Source organism: Salmo salar, chromosome 25, assembly GCF_965601325.2.
Source record: "Salmo salar chromosome 25, fSalSal1, whole genome shotgun sequence".
NCBI lineage: Eukaryota > Metazoa > Chordata > Actinopteri > Salmoniformes > Salmonidae > Salmo > Salmo salar.
This window is the reverse complement of record NC_138315.1, coordinates 32,342,955-32,362,142: the sequence shown is the minus strand read 5'-3', so window position 1 is coordinate 32,362,142 and position 19,188 is coordinate 32,342,955. Positions and strand designations below refer to the sequence as shown.

General features: G+C 45.1%; 2 protein-coding genes across 3 annotated transcripts; both read left to right on the top strand.

The window, feature by feature from the left end:
- Positions 1-578: 578 nt before the first annotated feature.
- On the top strand, positions 579-16,421 carry si:rp71-68n21.9 (kelch-like protein 9). Of its 2 annotated transcripts, XM_082969105.1 has the most exons (10): positions 579-796; positions 1,347-1,593; positions 1,757-1,810; positions 2,320-2,653; positions 3,302-3,434; positions 10,508-10,704; positions 11,066-11,888; positions 12,000-12,113; positions 14,138-14,346; positions 14,841-16,421. In XM_082969105.1, coding segments are annotated over exons 2-10 (2,154 nt in total). In that variant the 5' UTR covers positions 579-796; positions 1,347-1,591; the 3' UTR covers positions 15,129-16,421. The 2 variants fall into 2 exon arrangements, with proteins under 2 accessions (XP_082825231.1, XP_014029526.3); XM_014174051.3 differs by lacking the exon at positions 1,347-1,593 and having other exon boundaries at positions 588-796.
- Positions 16,422-16,661: 240 nt separating this feature from the next.
- Positions 16,662-19,066, top strand: hsd3b1 (hydroxy-delta-5-steroid dehydrogenase, 3 beta- and steroid delta-isomerase 1). The gene is made up of 3 exons (XM_014174054.3): positions 16,662-17,593; positions 17,830-17,994; positions 18,143-19,066. The coding sequence occupies exons 1-3, from the start codon at positions 17,443-17,445 to the stop codon at positions 18,949-18,951; spliced, it is 1,125 nt and encodes a 374-aa protein (XP_014029529.1). The 5' UTR covers positions 16,662-17,442; the 3' UTR covers positions 18,952-19,066.
- Positions 19,067-19,188: the final 122 nt, after the last annotated feature.

Sequence of the window (19,188 nt, the reverse complement as noted above, 5' to 3'; positions counted from 1 at the left end):
GAGATGCCCTTTTATGCCCACTACTGTAAAACCACATTGAGAGTAAAATATCATATTTTAGAAGACTTTATGCCTCATATCTTTCATTCAGTTTGATTTGATACCAAAAAATGTTATGGTGTTTGTTATTTGTTTCCCCTTACAATTGAACTCACATTTCTTTAGACACTAATTACTTGAAACATGAGATTATAATTTAAAAAAGATTTAAAAAAATAAACTTAAGACACTGTAGTGCCACATTTGACACTAAAGAAGTACAGTATAGGAGTCTCTGGAGTTTGAAAGGATGAGGAACAAGTCATTGTATACATCTGTCAAAGATGGTGGTTAAATGAAGATGTCCCACTCAGGTCGTTTACAGTGAAAAATGTTTTCAGTTTTGGTCTGCTTAGGGGGTGGCTCTCCCATGTGCACCAATGCATTAGTAGCTGAGTCTGGTCTGCTTCCTTCATTGTCTGTATATGAACCAGAAACAAATTGCATGTGGGATTTCTCGCTTTCTCTTCCATCTCTACATCTGTCTTTACAACACCTAATGTGTCAAAATAAGGGTGGGGAGGGTTAAACGAAATGAGCGAGAAAGAGAACTGACACAGGAAGTGGCTGAGCTCTCGGTTAGCTGTGCTGCTGTTTACCACGCTTTACATAACGGTTCCACTCTGCATCCAGCTGCTGCAGAAAAACATTTAGTGATCTGTAAAGCATTAAACAGATTGCTGTAGGTTGGTTATGTGTGTATCCCGGAAGAAGGCCGTCCGGTTAGGGAGAACCTGTTGAAAATAATAACTTCAAGGTAGGTTCCTTCCTTTCCTCTCATGTTTGTTAATGCAGGTGTAAAGTGTGTACACTTGATATAGAGCACAAAGTCTTGCACAGAAACTTCCATGATCCAAAAATAGAATATAAACAGAAATTATGAATATGTAGTGAGGTGTAAGTTCAGAGTTCAGAGGCTACTGTTAGATGTAAAAAAAAATACTATTGTAATCCACTAGAAACATCAGAAAATGTATTGAAGTTACACCATAGCAACATACTGCAACATAAATGTGTGAAGTTACAGGAATGTCTTAACATTTACAGCGTACATGTACACGTACACACTAACACAGAGACAATATGGTAACGATGTGATCAAGAAAGCCCCACATTGCAAACATGCACCTCTATCCCTGGGCCTGATCTGATGAAGTGAGTCATACTATACAGCATTGAGTACCAGACAACCTGTAATGCTTTAGTTAGAAGAAGTGTCGGAGTCAGGCGCAGGACACATGGATGAGTGTAAACAATAACGTGTTTACTAAAATCATAATCAAACTTCTTCCACATCCAAAATACAGGGTAGGAGAAAACACCTCCAACAATCACAAAACAGGAAACAATAACGGACAAGACAAACAGGGAAGCCAGAGGGTTAAATAATGAACATAATCAGGGAATCATAAACAGGTGTGGAAAATAAAGACAAAAGCAAACGAACAGGGAAACATGGATCGGTGGCAACTAGTAAACCGGTGACGTCGACCGCCGAACGCCGCCCGAACAAGGAGAGGGGCCGACTTCGGTGGAAGTCGTGACACAACCTATGTATGAAACAAAGACATACTCAACTGTTTCATTTCCCAAATTGTAGCTTGTTCAGAGTGAAGAGGCTCTGAAAGAGAGAATAGAAAAGTATATTGTACTGACAGACTAAACATTAATTTAATCCTGCCCTGTTTTAGTTTTGTCTCATGTCTCTGTTTCTAAGGAACCTTTCACAGAGGGGCAGCAGGAAATCCAGCAAGACACCAACTGAGATGGGGTAGGCTGATCCGAATATTTGTCATTTTTAGGTTTAAGTATTTTTGTCAGGGGCACAACTTTCACTGGGGACGGGAGACATGTCCCCACCACATTCTGAAATTGCATTTTTGTCCCCCCCAGTTTTATAACTGGAATGTGATACATAATGAGGCAATGGTGTGCTTTAGGGCCATGCAGACGCCTCCGAGCGGTCGGGTAGGCTGTTTGGAGCATTTATCCGACTGGATAAAAAAATATTTTATAATTACGCCCCCCCCGCCACTTCTAAAACCAAAGATGCGCCCCTGATTTTTGTGTATGAATCAATGTGAAAATACAAAAGACTAGCCACTGTAAACCTTTATGTAAACGGACAAAAATCCAGTATATGCACTTTTCAGCACTGAAGATATGAGTTTATGTGAAAAACAATGTCATAGAAAGATTAATGTGATAAAGGGTGGAGTTAACTTATACTGTAGCTGAGGATGATACAGCAGCTCTCAGACCCCTGTCGTTTTGTTCCAGGGGCAGTGGAGAGGAGAAGGAGAGCGTGCAGGGGAGGTTTCACAGGAGACTGTCTCGTCTGGGGAGCAGAGGCTCTCTCAGAGAGCCACCCAGACCTCCACCCCAACCTGTCCAACCCCCAGCCACATCTCCGCCCCCAGCCCCAGCCCCAGCCCCAGCCACAGTTGACAGTCCCACTCCCTCAGCAGCGAAACCTCCAACCCCTACAGCCCTAGCCCCTAAACCCTTGGAGCTTCCCCCAAAACCCACTGATATAAGCCTGAAGCCAAGCCTCCCTCCAAGGCCTCTAACCAGGTGGTTCAGCAGCAATGAGCATGGCACCACAGTCCTACAGGTACAACCCAACCAGCCCTCATACACCAGGCAGAGATATTAAAGGTGTAATAGGGTTATCCCACATAACAAATACTACATTTTACTATAGAATACTATAGTACTTACTATAGAATTCTATAGTATCCTGTAGTAAACTCTAGTATACTGGAAAATACTATACTATACTATACTATACATTGTAGCATCCCTCGATCGTGTAGTGCTTATAAATATAATTTTGTGGTATTCTGTAGAATATTATACTACACACTGTCGTATCCCTTGATCGTGTAGTGCTTACTGTAGAATTGTGTTGTATAGTGTGGGAATACTATACTACACACTGTATTGATACGCAAATGTTTAATATGCATATACCCCGCCCATTCCCCACCCCAATATCCATATCCCAACAAATACACTACAGTAAATACTACATTATACTACAGTCATATCCGCAAAAACACTGCAGTAAATACTATGTATAAAAATATTACAGTATACTATAGTCTTTTTGTCGTAGGATTATTTAGCTGTGAGGGTTGCCAAGATGTATAAGAATCCTAGGAGGATTATTTCAGTAATCTATCTGAATGGTTGCTAACACCTTTAAACATGGAGCGGATCGAGACCATTGATGGAAGATGAATGTTATTCTTCCTTCCAGGGGTTTGAGTTGTTCCGTGGTGATGAGACTCTGTGTGATGTCATCCTGGTGCCTGGGGACAGCAGTGACACCTTCCCCGTGCACAGAGTCATTATGGCCTCTGCCAGCGACTACTTCAAAGCCATGTTCACTGGTTAGTCTGTGATAAATAACATTTAAAGAGGGCTTTCAATTTGTGCAATACGTCAATATATTTTTATATGTCAAATTATTTCACTGGTGATTGTTTTAAAATGAGAAAAAAGAAGGAACCCGCACACTGCTCTTGATAGTATCACTGCTCTTTAATAAGCTTTACGTATCGGCCTCACAGCCTTCTCAGAGCTTTGTGAGTTTTTTAAATTAGCACCCTCAACCTAGCCTCACCCACATCCGTTCCACGCATCGAATGGGGTTGGAGTCGAAGGAAAACAAATAAGTGCTACCAAATATAACAATATGCATTTCGTAAATATTCTAATAAAGTGTGGACATAAAACACGTCTGTAAAACCACATTGAGGACATCGACCTACCAAGCAAGTTTTCATAAATCATTGGGTACAGCGCGAGAAAAACGTCAGCGTAATCTGAAAGCAGCACAACAAGGCTCCATGAAAGAAAAGATGTAGGAGAGGCAAGTGGTCAAAGAGGGGACCAGGAACACAGGCCGGGGACAGCTACAGCAGGATGCGGTCATTAACCTCTCCAAAAAAGTCTGACGTGCAAATCTCAGTCTTATCTAAGGGCCTCTCTTTTGTACCTACATGTACAGACAAACCATTTGATACGAAAGTATATCTGTTTATATTCTTTCGCAAGAAGTAAACTTAAGCACGTGTTTTCTCAAAACACTGTTTCGTGCCTAGAAACTCAACAAAGAACTGGTACCCATTTTAAGCCCAAAAGCAAATTCTGTCCTATGGTTAACAACTCCTCAATTAATACCTCCTCAATTATAATCGAACAAGATGCCATGTCAGTGTAACAGTTTAGCTTCCGTCCCTCTTCTCGCCCCTACCTGGGCTCGAACGAGGGACCCTCTGCACACACCAAAAACAGCCACCCTCGAAGCATCGTTACCCATCGTGCCACTAAAGCCGCGGCCCTTGCAGAGCAAGGGGAACAACTACTTCAAGGTCTCAGAGCGAGTGATGTCACCGATTGAAACGCTATTAGCGCGCACCCCACTAACTAGCTAGCCATTTCACATCGGTTACATCAGTATATACAACAAAAACATTCATTCAGAAGAACCTCACTAGAACAGAAGAACAGGCACTTAATGAACTAATGAAAGATTCATCTTTGGTTATTAAACCTGCAGACAAGGGGGGTGCTGTTGTCGTTTTAGACTATGAAAAATACAAAGAAGAGATTCAGCGACAACTCAGTAATGAACATTTCTATAGAAAACAGAGTGTTGATCCCACACAGGTGTTCCAAAGGGATATATGCTCTAATCTGGAGCAAGCCCTATTAAATAACCTTATCTCAAAACCTGAATATGAATACCTTTGCTGTAAATGTGCCATATGTCCATGCCTGTACATTTTGTCGAAATTACACAAACCTAAAACACAACAAGGCAATTATCCAGGCAGACCAGTGGTTGCAGGAATAGACTCAATGCTAGAGCCATTGTCGAACTTCGTAGACTCTTTAATTAAAATGAATGTGCAAGCATTGCCATCATATGTAAAAGACTCTGTAGACTTCATAAACAAGATCTCATAATAACGGGTTTAACAGAAGACTGTATTTTGGTCACATTAGATGTCGAGTCTATATACCAGCATTCCCCATACAGGGGGGCTGGCAGCCCCAGCTCATTATTTGAGAGACAGAGATACTAACGAATACCCACCAACAAATGTTATTCTAGAGCTGGCTGAATATGTTTGATGTATAACTATTTCAGGTCTGATGATGAACACTATCTCCAAACGAATGGAACATAGATGGGCTCCACATTCGCTCAGAGCTATGCTAACCTTTATGTACCGAGGTAGACAGTTTCAGGTTGGATATTCAATGGATATTCGCGCTTTCAAGCCTGAATAGCTTTCAAACCACTTGAGCCACAGACTCCAAATAAGTGTCATGATGTTGGAAAAATTGCGCACAACATTGCACAGGTCTTATTTTCACTAATTGACCCTTAATTAGCTTTGAAAAGCTAATAAACATGTGAAAATGTGAGCAGCATTTTGTATTCCTAGTTGAATTAGAGAACGTAAACAAAGTACAAACTTTTTTATATTTGAATTTAAATAGCTCCTTGGTCATGTGACCTACTGTCCTCAAACATGGTTCAGAATATATACTGACTACCCTTCTATATTGCACATCCTTTAGTTTGTCCATTTTCATCTCACACGTTTTTACATAATTTTTTTAAACTTTAGAATTTCAATAGCTTCTTGGTCATGTGACCTACTGGACTCAAACAAGGTTCAGAATGTACACTCAGTGGGCCTACATATTTCACACCCTTTAGTTTGTCCATTTTCCTCTCAAGCAATTTTACATACATTTTCTATCTTTTTCAATGTTTCTAATTTCAATAGCTCCTTGGTCATGTGACCACCCTTCTATATTACACACCCTTTAGTTAGTCCATTTTCATCTCACACGTTTTTACATGAATTTTTTATCTTTAGAATTTCAATAGCTTCTTGATATTGTGACCTGCTGGACTCAAACAAGGTTCAAAATGTACATCAGTGGGCCTACACATTGCACACTCTTTAGTTAGTCCATTTTCATCTCACATGAGTTTACATGAATTTTTCTAAATGTAAAATTTCAATAGCTCTTTGGTCATGTGACCTAATGACTTCAAACAAGGTTCAGAATGTCCACTGACTAGCCTTCTATATTGCACACCCTTTAGTTTGTCTATTTTCATCTCGCACGTTTTTACATTCCATTTTTTTACTTTCTAATTTCAATAGCTCCTTGGTCATGTGACCTACTGACTTCAAACAAGATTCAGAATGTCCACTCAGTGGGCCTACACATTGCACACCCTTTTGTTTGTCAATTTTCATCTCACACAATTTTACATTAATATGCCTGCTCTGCCCCCGTGAAGGACAGTGTCACTCACACACCTATTCATTTGGGACTTCTCCCTGGGGCCTTCCTGACCTCCAGGCAGGCCCCCAATGACCTGGTGACCTCTCCTGGCCTCTAGGCCTACACTCCCTGCCCGCCTGCCTGCCCTCTCCTTGGGCCTGAGAGTGTATAGCTTACTCCCTGGAACTACAGCCCTTCAGGCCTCCACACCTATTCTCCCTACCCGGTCAACACCCCTCTCCCTTGGCCTTAGCGTATAGCTTACTCCCTGGAATTACTAAAACGTCTATAGTCCCGCTGTCAGGAACCACGTGCACTTGGTAACCCGTAACAGGCTCTGTGCTCCTGGTGACCCACCCTCTTTTTTCTGCTCACAGACTAAGTCCCCACTCCAACATCCATGGCCTGAGTGCTGCCCCCAACCCCTGAGTCCGGGCCGCCCCTGCTCGGACTCTGAGTGCCCCCTGGCTTGGGGGAGGCCTCCTTGTGCACCTGGTGACCTTTTGACTTCCACAGCGAAATTCCAACATGATCCACTGTCCCACCAGAGGTCTGTGCATCCCAAACAGATGATGAGGCATTTGGCTACCTCGAGACTCTTATTTATGTCCCGCCGTTTACCCCCGCTTCATCAAATTTCCTCACTTTGACATAAGTGGGTCACAGCCACCCCGAAGGTGGTTTGAGTGCGAATGTGAAGGGTTGCCTGCTACGGTCAGATATCATCAAATTTACATCCATTCGAGTCATGCCCGGTGGTATCATCAGAGGCTTTTCTGTCTTACAAACTGGGCATCAGTTGCCGCTACTAACCTTCAGCGGACTTTAACTGGGTTTTTACACCCAATCAACATCAAGTGCCAGCGCAATACTTATAGGCTTGAGAAGCAAATACCCCTCGCAGTATCTAGCGGCACCATCAACCGGGTGTCGGAAGAAGCAACAGAAAATAATCATCCCCTTTAAATAATTTGCTTGCCCAGTCAGCTCTTCGGGACAGAGCCATAGCAACCACCTTCACCAGCGCTTCATCGATATTCCACACTTTGACATGAGGGCGTCACAGTCACCCCACGGGTGATTTGAGTGCGACCGCGACAGGTGGGTATGCTCCTTCGAATTTCATCAAGTTGACATCCAGTGATCCGTGCCCAGTGGGAACCTAGGCTTCTTCCGTCTGTTTTATGGTTCCACAGCAAATCAATGGGCGTGGATGGTACTACCCACATCAGATGTAGGCCTCCCTCCCCAGACAAGCTGGAGATACCTCTCCCCACTTTGTAGGGCATGAGCCAGATCCATGCAATGCCCTATCACTGTGGGACCAATGGGTTTAGTCTCCACCTCAAGTCTAGTGATCATAGAGGAGACCTCCCCACCTACAATGTGTGGGGCCGGCGAGCGCCGTAGCTAGGGAAATCCGCGAGAAGGGCCCGGCATGTGTCCAGAGTTGCCGCCGCCAACCGCCAGACCCAACCCCCCACCGGTCCGCCTTCAGCCCGCCAACGGACACCACCCTGACGAACCCCCGCACGCAGTCCCTTGCGAGACCACACGAGAGACTGTGAGATGGGCCGAACAACAAACTTCCAAAGGTGCTGAGAGGAGGGCAACGGAGCGACTGCTCCCCTAGCCGCGGCTCGAGCCCTGCCCCGCTTCGCACCGCAGCCCGATCAACCCAGCCCTTAGAGTCAATCCTTATCCCGGAGTTACAGATCTTTTTTGCCAACTTCCCTTACATACATTGTTATAACATGCCAGAGGCTGTTCCCCTTGGAGACCTGCTGCGGATATGGGTACTGACCGGCGTGAGATTTGCACCTTCCCCCCCGGATTTTCAAGGGCCAGGGAGAGCTCACCGGACGCCGCCAAAACCGCAACGCTTTTCAGGGCTTGGGCCCCTCTCTCGGGGCGAACCCATTCCAGGGTGCTCTTCACAAAGAAAAGAGAACTCTCCCCGGGGCTCCCGCCAGCTTCTCCGGGATCGGTCATGTTACCACACTGGATGACTCGCGGCGCCCATCTCAACCAGTCCGTGGACATTCTGAAAGTAGTTTGAGGTCAGTAGGTCACATGACCAAGGAGCTGTTAAAATTAGAAACATTGAAAAACATTGAAAATTCATGTAAAATTGTGAGAGAGGAAAATGGACAAACTAAAGGGTGTGCAATGTGTAGGCCCACTGAGTGTACATTCTGAACCTTGTTTGAAGGCAGTAGGTCACATGACCAAGGAGCTATTGAAATGTAAAAAAATAATAATAATAATTTAAAATAGTGTGAGATGTAAATCGACCAAAAAAAGTGTGTGCAATGTGTGTCTATGCCATCGGGTTAGCTAGAACCAGTTTTTAAAGTTGTAGGAGTAATGGTTAAAGAGCTATTAAAATTTGAAAATGTTGATTTGTCACTATGTTGACGGTCCCTAACTGCTGTTGGTGGACGTAAGGAAAACTACAGGCGAATATCCGTCGAATATCCAACCAGAGTCCGTGTTTACCTCGGTTCTTTATGTGGGTCTTTTTGAAGAACGTTTTGTTAATAATGAAAACGAAGTCCTGAAGTGGTATCGATATATTTACGCATTTTTTTTGGCATATGGGGAGGAACGGGAAAAGAGCTGTCAGACTTTATGGCATTACTCAATGACATTGACCCCAATCGCAAATTCACTATTGAATGTGACACTAAACGTGTTCATTCCCTCGATATGTGGATTGAGAAATCAAATGGAACCCTGTTTACAACTCTGTATAGAAAAGAAACGGAAAGAAATACTATATTACTGGGGGACAGCTTCCATCCTGAGCCATTCAAAAGAGGACTTCCAAGAAGCCAGTTTTTCAGACTGCGCCGTATATGTCACTCCACAGAGGACTATCTAGAAAAAGCAGCGGAGATGCGCACTAGGTTTTTAAGAAGAGGCTATTCTCCACAATGTGTGGATGAAGCTCTTAATTTGGCATTGGGGAAAACACGAGATGAACTGCTACAAAAAAACGGTTCCAAATAAATGACATTATTACGTGCTCCACCACCCATGTTATCTACATTATTAAATGTCCATGTGGGCTGTGCTATGTAGGTAAAACCTCTTGTTCTCTCAAAGAGAGAATCATTAAACTTAAACGTTAAATTAGGAGAAACGATAGGGATTATCCAGTCGCAGTACATTTTAATGACCTAAAACATGACATTTCTACCTTTTTAGATTTTGTGGCATAGAGAAAGTTAAGATATCAGACAGGGGACGTGATATAAATAATACTCTGAGCAAAAGAGAATGTTTTTGGATTTTCACCCCCCGGACATTATTTCCTAAAGGTCTTAATGATGAAATGCCTATGTATGTTATGTTGTAAATTTGAACATGAATTATGCCCCTATTTCAGATTACGCTGACGTTTTTCTTGAGCTGTACCCAATGATTTATGAAAACTTGCTTGCTAGGTCGATGTCCTCAATGTGGTTTTACAGACGTGTTTTATGTCCACACTTTATTAGAATATTTACGAAATGCATATTGTTATATTTGGTAGCACTTATTTGTTTTCCTTCGACTTTAACCCCATTCGATTAGTGGAACGGATGTGGGCGGGGCTAGGTCTACATAAGGGCGCTAATTTTAAACAACTCACCGAAGCTCTGACGTAGACCGTGAGGCGGATACATACAGCTTATTAAAGAGCAGTGATACTATCAAGAGCAGTGTGCGGGTTCCTTCTTTTTTCTCATTTTATTCAACTGTTACCATGCACCTGCAAAATAGATAGCTCAGATGTGCGAGTGACTTTTGAATTACTGGTGATTGTTTTACAATGTGTGGTGGAGAGGATTTGTCGAGGGCATAAGCTCCCAAAGGATCAATGATCCTAAGTATGTAAGATTGTTTCACGGATGAGTTCAGGGCTGAGCTAATGAAAAGTCGTCCTCTTACTGTACTTGCGCTCATCACGTCCACTCAGACCAACCACCATAAAGGGGAAATGTGGTAAGGAACAAATTCCAGAGAAGGACACTGACACCTTGACTTAAAACGTCATATTTTTACATCTCACTATGTTAAAATATACTTTCACTCTTACACCACTAACTGTAACAGCATCCACCCTCTATATCTCTCCCTTTTCCTCGCTCCCTCTCTCTAGGGGGTATGAGAGAACAGGATATGAGGGAGATTAAGCTCCATGGGGTGAGTAAAACAGGACTGAAGAACATCATAGAGTTCATCTACACATCCCGGCTGAGTCTGAGCATGGCCAACCTGCAGGACACTCTGGAGGCTGCCAGCTTCCTCCAGGTCCTCCCCGTCCTCAGCTTCTGCAACAAGCTGCTCAGCACTGAGGTTAGTGAATCCGGTTACCTACTGGTACTGAAACATTTTTTTGTACATTTTTCATTTAACCTTTATTTAACTAAGCAAGTCAGCTAAGAACAAATTCTTATTTACAATGACGGCCTATCGGTGAACAGTGGGTTAACTGCCTTGTTTAAGGGCAGAATGACAGATTTTACCTTGTCAGCTCGGGGATTCGATCCAGCAACCTTTCGGTTACTGGCCCAACGCGCTAACCACCTGCCGCCCCACAAACAATGGGCAGGTAGATGGGTGGATTGAAGACACAGTGGAAAGTTTGGTCAATGTAAAGACAGGAGACCCTTCACAAGTTCATGCAGTCTTGTCTGTTTACCTGTTTGTGTGGCAGATCACCATTGATAACTGTGTGGAGGTGGAGCGCATCGCCGGGGACCTGCTCCTGGAGGATGTACAGGCCCACATTGGGAAGTTTGTATGTCAGAACCTGTCAGCGCTGCTACAGTCTGGCCGCTACCTGCAGCTCTCTCAGCCCAGCCTGGCCAATGCCCTGGCCAGCGACAGCCTCAAGGGCTTCTCTGAGATGGAGCTGTACCGCATCGCCCGCTCCTGGCTGGACCACGACCCCCCCACCCGCCGCTCCGCCGCCTACTCCCTGATGCGCCAGGTCCGCTTCCCCCTCATGACCCCCACTGAGCTGCTCGAGATCTCCCAGGAGGATGAGGGGCACGATGACGGCGGAGCGGCCATGATGCGCTCGGACACGGCCTGCGTAAACCTCCTGCTAGAGGCCAGCAACTACCAGATGATGCCCTTCCTCCAGCCTTCCTTACAGACGGAGCGCACGCGCATCCGGTCGGACGCCACACACCTGCTGGCGCTGGGCGGGGTGATGAGGCAGCAGCTGGTGGTGAGTAGGGAGCTGAGACTGTATGATGAGGAGATCGGCCATTGGAGGGCGCTGAGGCCTATGGAGGTTCCCCGCTACCAGCACGGCGTGGCCCTGCTCGGGGGCTTTCTCTACATCGTAGGTGGCCAGAGCACCTACGACACCAAGGGCAAAACGGCGGTGGACAGCGCCTACCTCTACGACCCGCGCTTCGACCGGTGGCTGCAGGTGGCATCGCTCAACGAGAAGAGAACCTTCTTCCACCTGAGCGCCCTGAAAGGGAAGCTGTATGCTGTTGGGGGCCGGAACGCCTCAGGAGAGATCGGTGAGTCACTACTGGATAGGATTTTACTGCAATCTTTTACACAGAAATATCAATAAATTGCAAGGGATTATGGTGCATGTTGAGTGAATTTATGTTTTTTTACTCTTTCAGACACTGTGGAGTGCTACAACCTCAGAAGGAACGAGTGGACATTCGTGTCGCCCATGGTCGACCCACACTACGGGCATGCTGGGACAGTCCATGGTGACCTGATGTATGTCTCAGGTGAGTTTCTCAGACCACTGGTAGTTAGAATACAAACTTACCAAACTGTTAACCTACAATGTGAAGGCCTGAAATTTCTTGCACACACAGACTGCCAGAAAACAGCTTATTCTGAACACATGTTTTGAAAGTGCATGCAGAAAATGTATCATTTTTAATCTGCAATCATTTAAACAGTGGCTTAGTAGTTTGAGCCCAAAAAGCAGGTGGATTCCATTGGAGGTGTTATGGAACATGTAGAGGAGGGTGTAATGTGCAGAGGAGGCTGGTGGGAGGACCTATAGGAGTACGGGCTCATTGTAATGGCTGGAATGGAATAAATGGAATGTAGTCAAACGTGGTTTCCATATGTTTGATACGGTTCCCTTTATTCCCTTCCAGCCATTACAATGAGCATGTCCTCCTATAGCTCCTCCCACCAGCCTCCTCTGGTAATGGGTTAATGGCATAGACATTAAAACCAGTAGATAGTGATAGCACTGACGCCATCCATGTATTCCTATGGAAAATTCCCGATGGCGCATAAAGGAAGTATTTGAATTTGAAGCGCACCATATTGCTGAATGGGGCTGAATCAGTGGAGGCTGCTGAGGAGAGGTTGGCTCATAATAATGGCTGGAATGGAGCAAATCGAATAGCATCAAACACATGGAAACCATGTGTTTGATGTTAATACCTTTCCACTTATTCCGCTCCAGCCATTACCACGAGCCCGTCCTCCCCAAATAAGGTGCCACCAACCTCATGTGTGCTGAATGGCACCAGAAAAATCGCAAAGGATCATGGTGAAAGTGGCCCTAGCAAGCAAAGGATCATGGTCAATGTAGTCGTTTTCATCCTGCCTGAGAGTCAACCGGGAGTCTCCTCGTAGCCTGCCAGCCCGTGATTGGTCCGTGTCTGTACGTGGTCCTGTGTGACTCCAAATGTAGTAGTCAGAATGGATCACCATTTAATTCAATATCTTGATTTCTAGCCAACTTTAAAATAATTCACAGTGGGGATCGAACTTGATCATAATAAACACATTTTAGAGGCCAAAACAGTCAGTCTACATTTTGTGTTTGGCCGTTCTGGCAATCGTAGTTTACATAGGCTTTCTAGGGCAGACTAGGGCTTTCGGCACTGCTACATTGCTACACAGTAACCGACCAGCAGAGCTCGTGACTTTACACTGCAGACCGGACACTGGGAGCCTGGGTAATGGCCACAGCTCTCTGCAGCACCAGACCACGTCCTTCCTGTTCAGACCCAAACATTTCTGGTTTTCACATTACTGCTCCTATCCCACTCTACGCTGGTGGTTGACAGTATGTGTAGGAAAGCAACTGACCACCGGCTCACAGTTCAGTCCCCTACACCATCATTCTTTCCTTCTCATGGTCCATCCTTCACATTTACTACCAAAGTTACACTGCCTTCCCCTTGAACTCCTTGGCTCTTTTCAAGTCAGGGGAAGAGAGCGGCAGTCAACGACCTTGGTGGAACTTCACATGATTATGCATAGTATTGACGTCAGATGGAAGCACCAAGGACACCGATCGTGTGAAAGTGTGTCTTCCTAATGTTGTGAGACTTTCTGTTGTTTACAGAACACTGGTGCTGTGAGATTAGAATATCAGGGCCTGCTTAGAAAGTAGGAGAAAAAATGAATGGCTGCAGTATTGCCGTTAACATTGATGAGTATGAGCATGTGATGCATGGAATGTTAAGGCATACTTATATGAATGTATTCTTATTTTACATTTATGGAGTTCTGTTCTTGTCTATTAATGCTCTGTATTATGTCCTGTTTAATGTTTTGTGTGGACCTCAAAAAGAGTAGCTGCTGATTTAGCAGTAGCTAATGGGGATCCTAATAAAATACCAAATACAAACTCTCTCTGACCGTGGTGTATGGATTGAAATTAAAATGTTGTCTTATTAAAACCATAGTATACTAGTTTGTAGACATAAAATAGTATTTTAGTAAACATGTTGTCATCGTATCTAATAATGAAACCAATGTCAATTCACTGATCCAACAGGCGGAATCACACGGGACACGTTCCAGAAGGAGCTGTTGTGTTATGACCCTGAGACTGACGCATGGAGTCGCCGTGCCGACATGATGGAACTGCGTGGCCTACACTGCATGTGCACGGTGGGCGACCGGCTCTATGTGATGGGAGGGAACCACTTCCGGGGCAGCAGCGACTACGACGACGTACTTAACTGTGAATTCTACAGCCCTGAGGTGAAACAAGGCAAAGGCCCTGATTTTGGTCCCAACAATATGATAAGCAATTTTACCACTTTCCCAAAACCTTACTCTAATCCTAACTGTTACTTAACTAAGTCCTGAGTTTGATGGTCAGGTAGCCTAGTGGTTAGAGCATTGGGCCAGTAACCAAAAGGTTGCTGGATCGAATCCCCAAGCTGACAAGGTAAAAATCTGTCATTCTGCCCCTGAGCAAGGCCGTTAACCCACTGTTCCCTGGGCGCCGACGACTTGGATGTCGATTAAGGCAGCCCCCCCGCACGGCTCTGATTCAGAGGGGTTGGGTTAAATGCGGAAGACACATTTCAGTTGAATGCATTCTGACTAGGTATCCCCCTTTCCCTTAAAGCTTTAGGAACTTTCTGGGTTGGGCGAAAATGACGACCAAACAAGGAACCAATGGCATTTGGAGAAATGCGAAATTCTGAGACCATTTAGAGCTCAGACCTGCGTTTTATATCTTTCCTCAGGTGGACCAGTGGACGGTGGTGGCGGCCATGCCACGGGGCCAGAGTGATGTAGGGGTGGCCGTGCTCCAGGGCCAGGTCTACGTGGTTGGGGGCTACTCCTGGAACAGCCGCTGCATGGTGGACATCGTGCAGCGCTACGACCCAGAGAAGGACGAGTGGGACCGGGTGTTCAATGTGCTGGAACCCCTGGGCGGCATCCGGGCCTGCACCATGACCGTGCATCTGCCTGAGGGTGCCGTGGACGACGGCCAGATGCAGGAGTGCCCGCTGGACACCGCCAAGAACTGAAAGCTGAGATCAAGAACATATAGATTTAGCTTCTCTGTGTTTGTGATGCTGGAAAATGTGACTTTTTTTGTGGGAGAAGTGGAACATGTGCAGTAGAATTTCTCGAATAGGTCCCACCAGGGGTTGGAACAGGTTCAGGGAACACAACAGAAAACCGGAAAATAACAAAACATTTCAAAGAACAGAAACGGAACCGGGAACGAAAGTGATCCATACTGTTCCGGAACTGAACTGTTATTTTTTTTAAAGGCATGGCAACCGGTTAATAACGTTATTTTACTTTCCTGGCATTTATTTATTTTTTGTCCCACAAAAAAATGCAACAAAGTGGCTATGCAAAGCCCTCACTATATATTCCAGTGTCTGCCTGCAAGATAAATCTTTGGCTGTGATTTTGAGTGTTTAGGCTACCTGCCCCTCCCCCCTCTGAAGCATAGGCTCCTGTACTGACGTTACAACTGTGATTCAGAAGACGGGGAGAGATTTTTTTTAAGTTGGAGAAGAATGGATTATCTTTTTCAATGCTAGTTAAAGATACTATAGACCCAGTTATCAAGTTTCATGTTGGATTTATTAACTACAAAAAGGTAAGATGTTTTTTATTCTGGTGCCGCTCTGCACACACGAGTTTGTTAGCTAACTAGCTCAAAGGACAGTCAGTTTCTCCGTACAAGCCGCTACTCCTAGGTATAATTCTGTGGACCTAATTCAGATAATGCATGTCATAACAAGATGCCCAGATCTTCAAGCCTCCTCCTCAACCCTCTCTCCCCACCCGTAAAATATCAGTTGCATCTTCCGCTATAGGCTACATTTCTGTCCATCACGCATGTAAACAACTAGTTTGCCTGTTCTATCTACACTGATTGGTGAAGTAATTTAATGAGCTAAATGTAAAAAAAAGCGTGCTTTCACAGGTTAAAAAAGGAACAGAAAGGAATGATATAAACCAGTACTTTTTGGGAGGTTCAAACCAGTACAGAACTTTATTTTTGGAACGGAACAACAACAAAGTGGTTCTCTTCAGAACAAAATGATTGGGAAATAATTTTGGTTCAAATCCCTGGGTCTCACTGCCTCCTTAGCTATCTGGTTGACTGACTGTACATGTAGTTGACTGACTGTTGGTTTCCACTCCTTGAGTCTATTTTGTTGGAACTCTTTTTGTATCTGAGCGACTTCTGCTATGCTCTTTAATGTGCAACACTTATGTTTTTAACTTTTGGCATTGTATTTTCAAACTGTAAATGATGGCTTAAATTTATGTTTGATAAAATAGTATTTTGTATTGTATATGAATGACTAGTGTATTTTAAGAAAAAAAATGAATACTATGAATCATCCTTTTCAAGTCAAACCAAACACCACACAATCTAACATGTCATCCCACTAACGAGTCTAGAGGGGTTGATTGAGTTGAAGGGTTGTGGGTTGAACATGGAGGTCTTTGCATGTTTCAGCTGTGGCCTTGGCACAGTGACATTATCCTTCATCCTCCAGATAAGACAACAGAGAGGGAGGACCTAATACCAGACCAAGGTCTACTAACACGTCTGCTATCACAGGGAGATGGAGAGCTTATGAAACTGGAAACAAACTCAGACACCTAAAACCATCTTTTTAAAACCATCCCATAACAGACATGTCCAGTGTGTTACTCTAGAATCTTAAGCTGTTCAAAATGTCACAAAACCACCTGCAATCACATACATTTGGCAGTTTATGAGAGGATAAAAATACTTCAACATATGACCAAGCTGATCCTAATGCAGATCCAGATTAGGTTTAAAATCTAGAATAAATGACAGGATGAATATATAGATGTTTTATAGAGCATGTACAGAATCAGTGGCCAAGCCTGTCAAAATAAACCAGCCAGAGACACTAAATCTGATAAACTGACTCTGGTCAGTTTATCACTGTCAACAGGAGACAAAAACAAATTGTTAGTCAGACGTCGCCTTGACATTCAAGTCTTCTGTTTTCCATGGCTGAACTGGGACCTGTAGCCTTGGCGGCCGTCCTTGGCAGATACTGGGGAATAAAACATCCCTGTCCTCCCTCTCTTGCGTATGCCTGCCTGTAGACCTTGCCTCACTTCTCACCCCAGAGTGGCAGTTACCGGCACTTCTAGCACATTCCCTCAGGCTAGAAAAAGGGAGTTTTCAGAGTGGTGTTAAGTTAGTGTCTGCCATGCCCTCAGGATAGCAGAGGAGTTTTAGGACGGGACAAAATCCGGAGCATTGGTCATTCCCAGTGCCTAGGAAAGGGAGTTTTCTGAAAGGGGTAGTAGGTTCAGAGTTTGGACTGGGCCATGTCTCTGCAAGGTGATGTGTGTGTGGTGACAGGAGCCTGTGGGTTCCTGGGAGAGAGGCTGGTCCGGCTGCTGCTGGAGGAAGACAAGCTCACAGAGATCCGTATGCTGGACATACATATCCGACCACAACTCATACAGTGTCTGGAAGGTAAATGCACCAATTTGTAAGTCGCTCTGGATAAGAGTGTCTGCTAAATGACTTAAATGTAAATGTAAATGCACCAATTTGTAAGTCGCTCTGGATAAGAGCATCTGCTAAATGACTTAAATGTAAATACTATACCAGCTCTCCTTTTTTTCTCTCTCACTACTAGGGTTAGTGTAAATATTGATATTTTAAAACTTTTCTTTGGTTTGTTTCTTCTCTGATTGGTTTGTTGTCAGAGATCAGAGGGGACACGCTGATAAGTGTATTTGAGGGGGACATTAGTGATAGTGAGCTGCTGAGGAGAGCGTGCAAGGGAGCATCGCTGGTCTTCCACACTGCGTCCCTCATCGACGTCACCGGGAAGGTGGTCTACAGTGAGCTTCACAGGGTCAACGTCAAAGGTATGATCAGATTTTACTGAAGCTTTGGGTTGGGATTGGCAGCAGACCTGAGTGAAATACACATGTCCAATACTTTCAAATACTTGAGCTGCGCTTGAAAACGGAATTGACCCTGCTGATGTACTCATTCATCTGATATCTCCCACAGGAACCCAGCTCCTTCTGGAGACGTGCGTCCAGGAGAATGTGGTGTCCTTCATCTACACCAGCAGCATCGAGGTGGCCGGCCCCAACGCCAACGGAGACCCCATCATCAACGGTGATGAGAACACACCCTACACATGCTCCCTAAAGTTCCCCTACAGCAGGACCAAGAAGGAGGCCGAGCAGGTCACCCTGCAAGCCCAGGGTGAGGTGCTCCAGAATGGGGGCCGGCTGGCCACCTGCGCCCTCCGACCCATGTACATCTATGGAGAGGGCTGCCGTTTCCTGCTGGGCCATATGGGAGACGGGATTCGGAACGGGGATATGTTGTACCGTACCTCCCGCCCGGAGGCCCAGGTGAACCCTGTATACGTGGGGAATGCGGCCCTGGCCCACCTCCAGGCCGCCCGCGCCCTGCGAGACCCCCAGCGGAGAGCTGCCATCGGAGGGAACTTCTACTACATCTCAGACGACACGCCGCCTGTCAGCTACTCTGACTTCAACCATGCTGTGTTGTCGCCGCTGGGCTTCAGCATCCAGGAGAAGCCTATCCTGCCCATCCCAGTCCTCTACCTCCTCTGTTTCCTCATGGAGATGCTGCAGATACTGCTCTGCCCCTTCAAGCGCTTCACACCGCCCATAAACCGGCAGCTCCTCACCATGCTGAACACGCCCTTCAGCTTCTCCTATCGGAGGGCTCAGAGGGACATGGGGTACGCCCCACGGTACAGCTGGGAGGAGGCACGCAAGCGGACCATGGATTGGGTGGCTTCCCAGTTACCCAAGGAGAGAGAGAGAATAAAGGCTAAATAATTGCCCCACAATCTGCTAATAACACATAACATATAGCTCACCATCCCCAGTCCAAGTGTCTAATCCTCATTACTGCACTCTGTAAAAGTTTCTATTAAAGTTGTGTGAAAACCAATCTCTGAACATGTTCTTTCCCAGTCTGTTCTCACTTATGACCACTCAGCCTGACCCATTTGATTTCATCAGAAATGGATGGAGACTGACACTGTATTCTCAATCCCAGACACAATAGGCCTA

Excerpts from the sequence above, each read along its gene's own strand:
- si:rp71-68n21.9 (XM_082969105.1), top strand. Across the intron at positions 3,435-10,507 it reads CTTCAAAGCCATGTTCACTG|GGGGTATGAGAGAACAGGAT; the intron begins GTTAGTCTGTGA and ends CCCTCTCTCTAG. Across the intron at positions 10,705-11,065 it reads ACAAGCTGCTCAGCACTGAG|ATCACCATTGATAACTGTGT; the intron begins GTTAGTGAATCC and ends TTTGTGTGGCAG.
- hsd3b1 (XM_014174054.3), top strand. The coding sequence starts at position 17,443 with ATGTCTCTGCAAGGTGATGTGTGTGTGGTGACAGGAGCCTGTGGGTTC. Across the intron at positions 17,594-17,829 it reads ACTCATACAGTGTCTGGAAG|AGATCAGAGGGGACACGCTG; the intron begins GTAAATGCACCA and ends GTTTGTTGTCAG. Across the intron at positions 17,995-18,142 it reads TCACAGGGTCAACGTCAAAG|GAACCCAGCTCCTTCTGGAG; the intron begins GTATGATCAGAT and ends TATCTCCCACAG.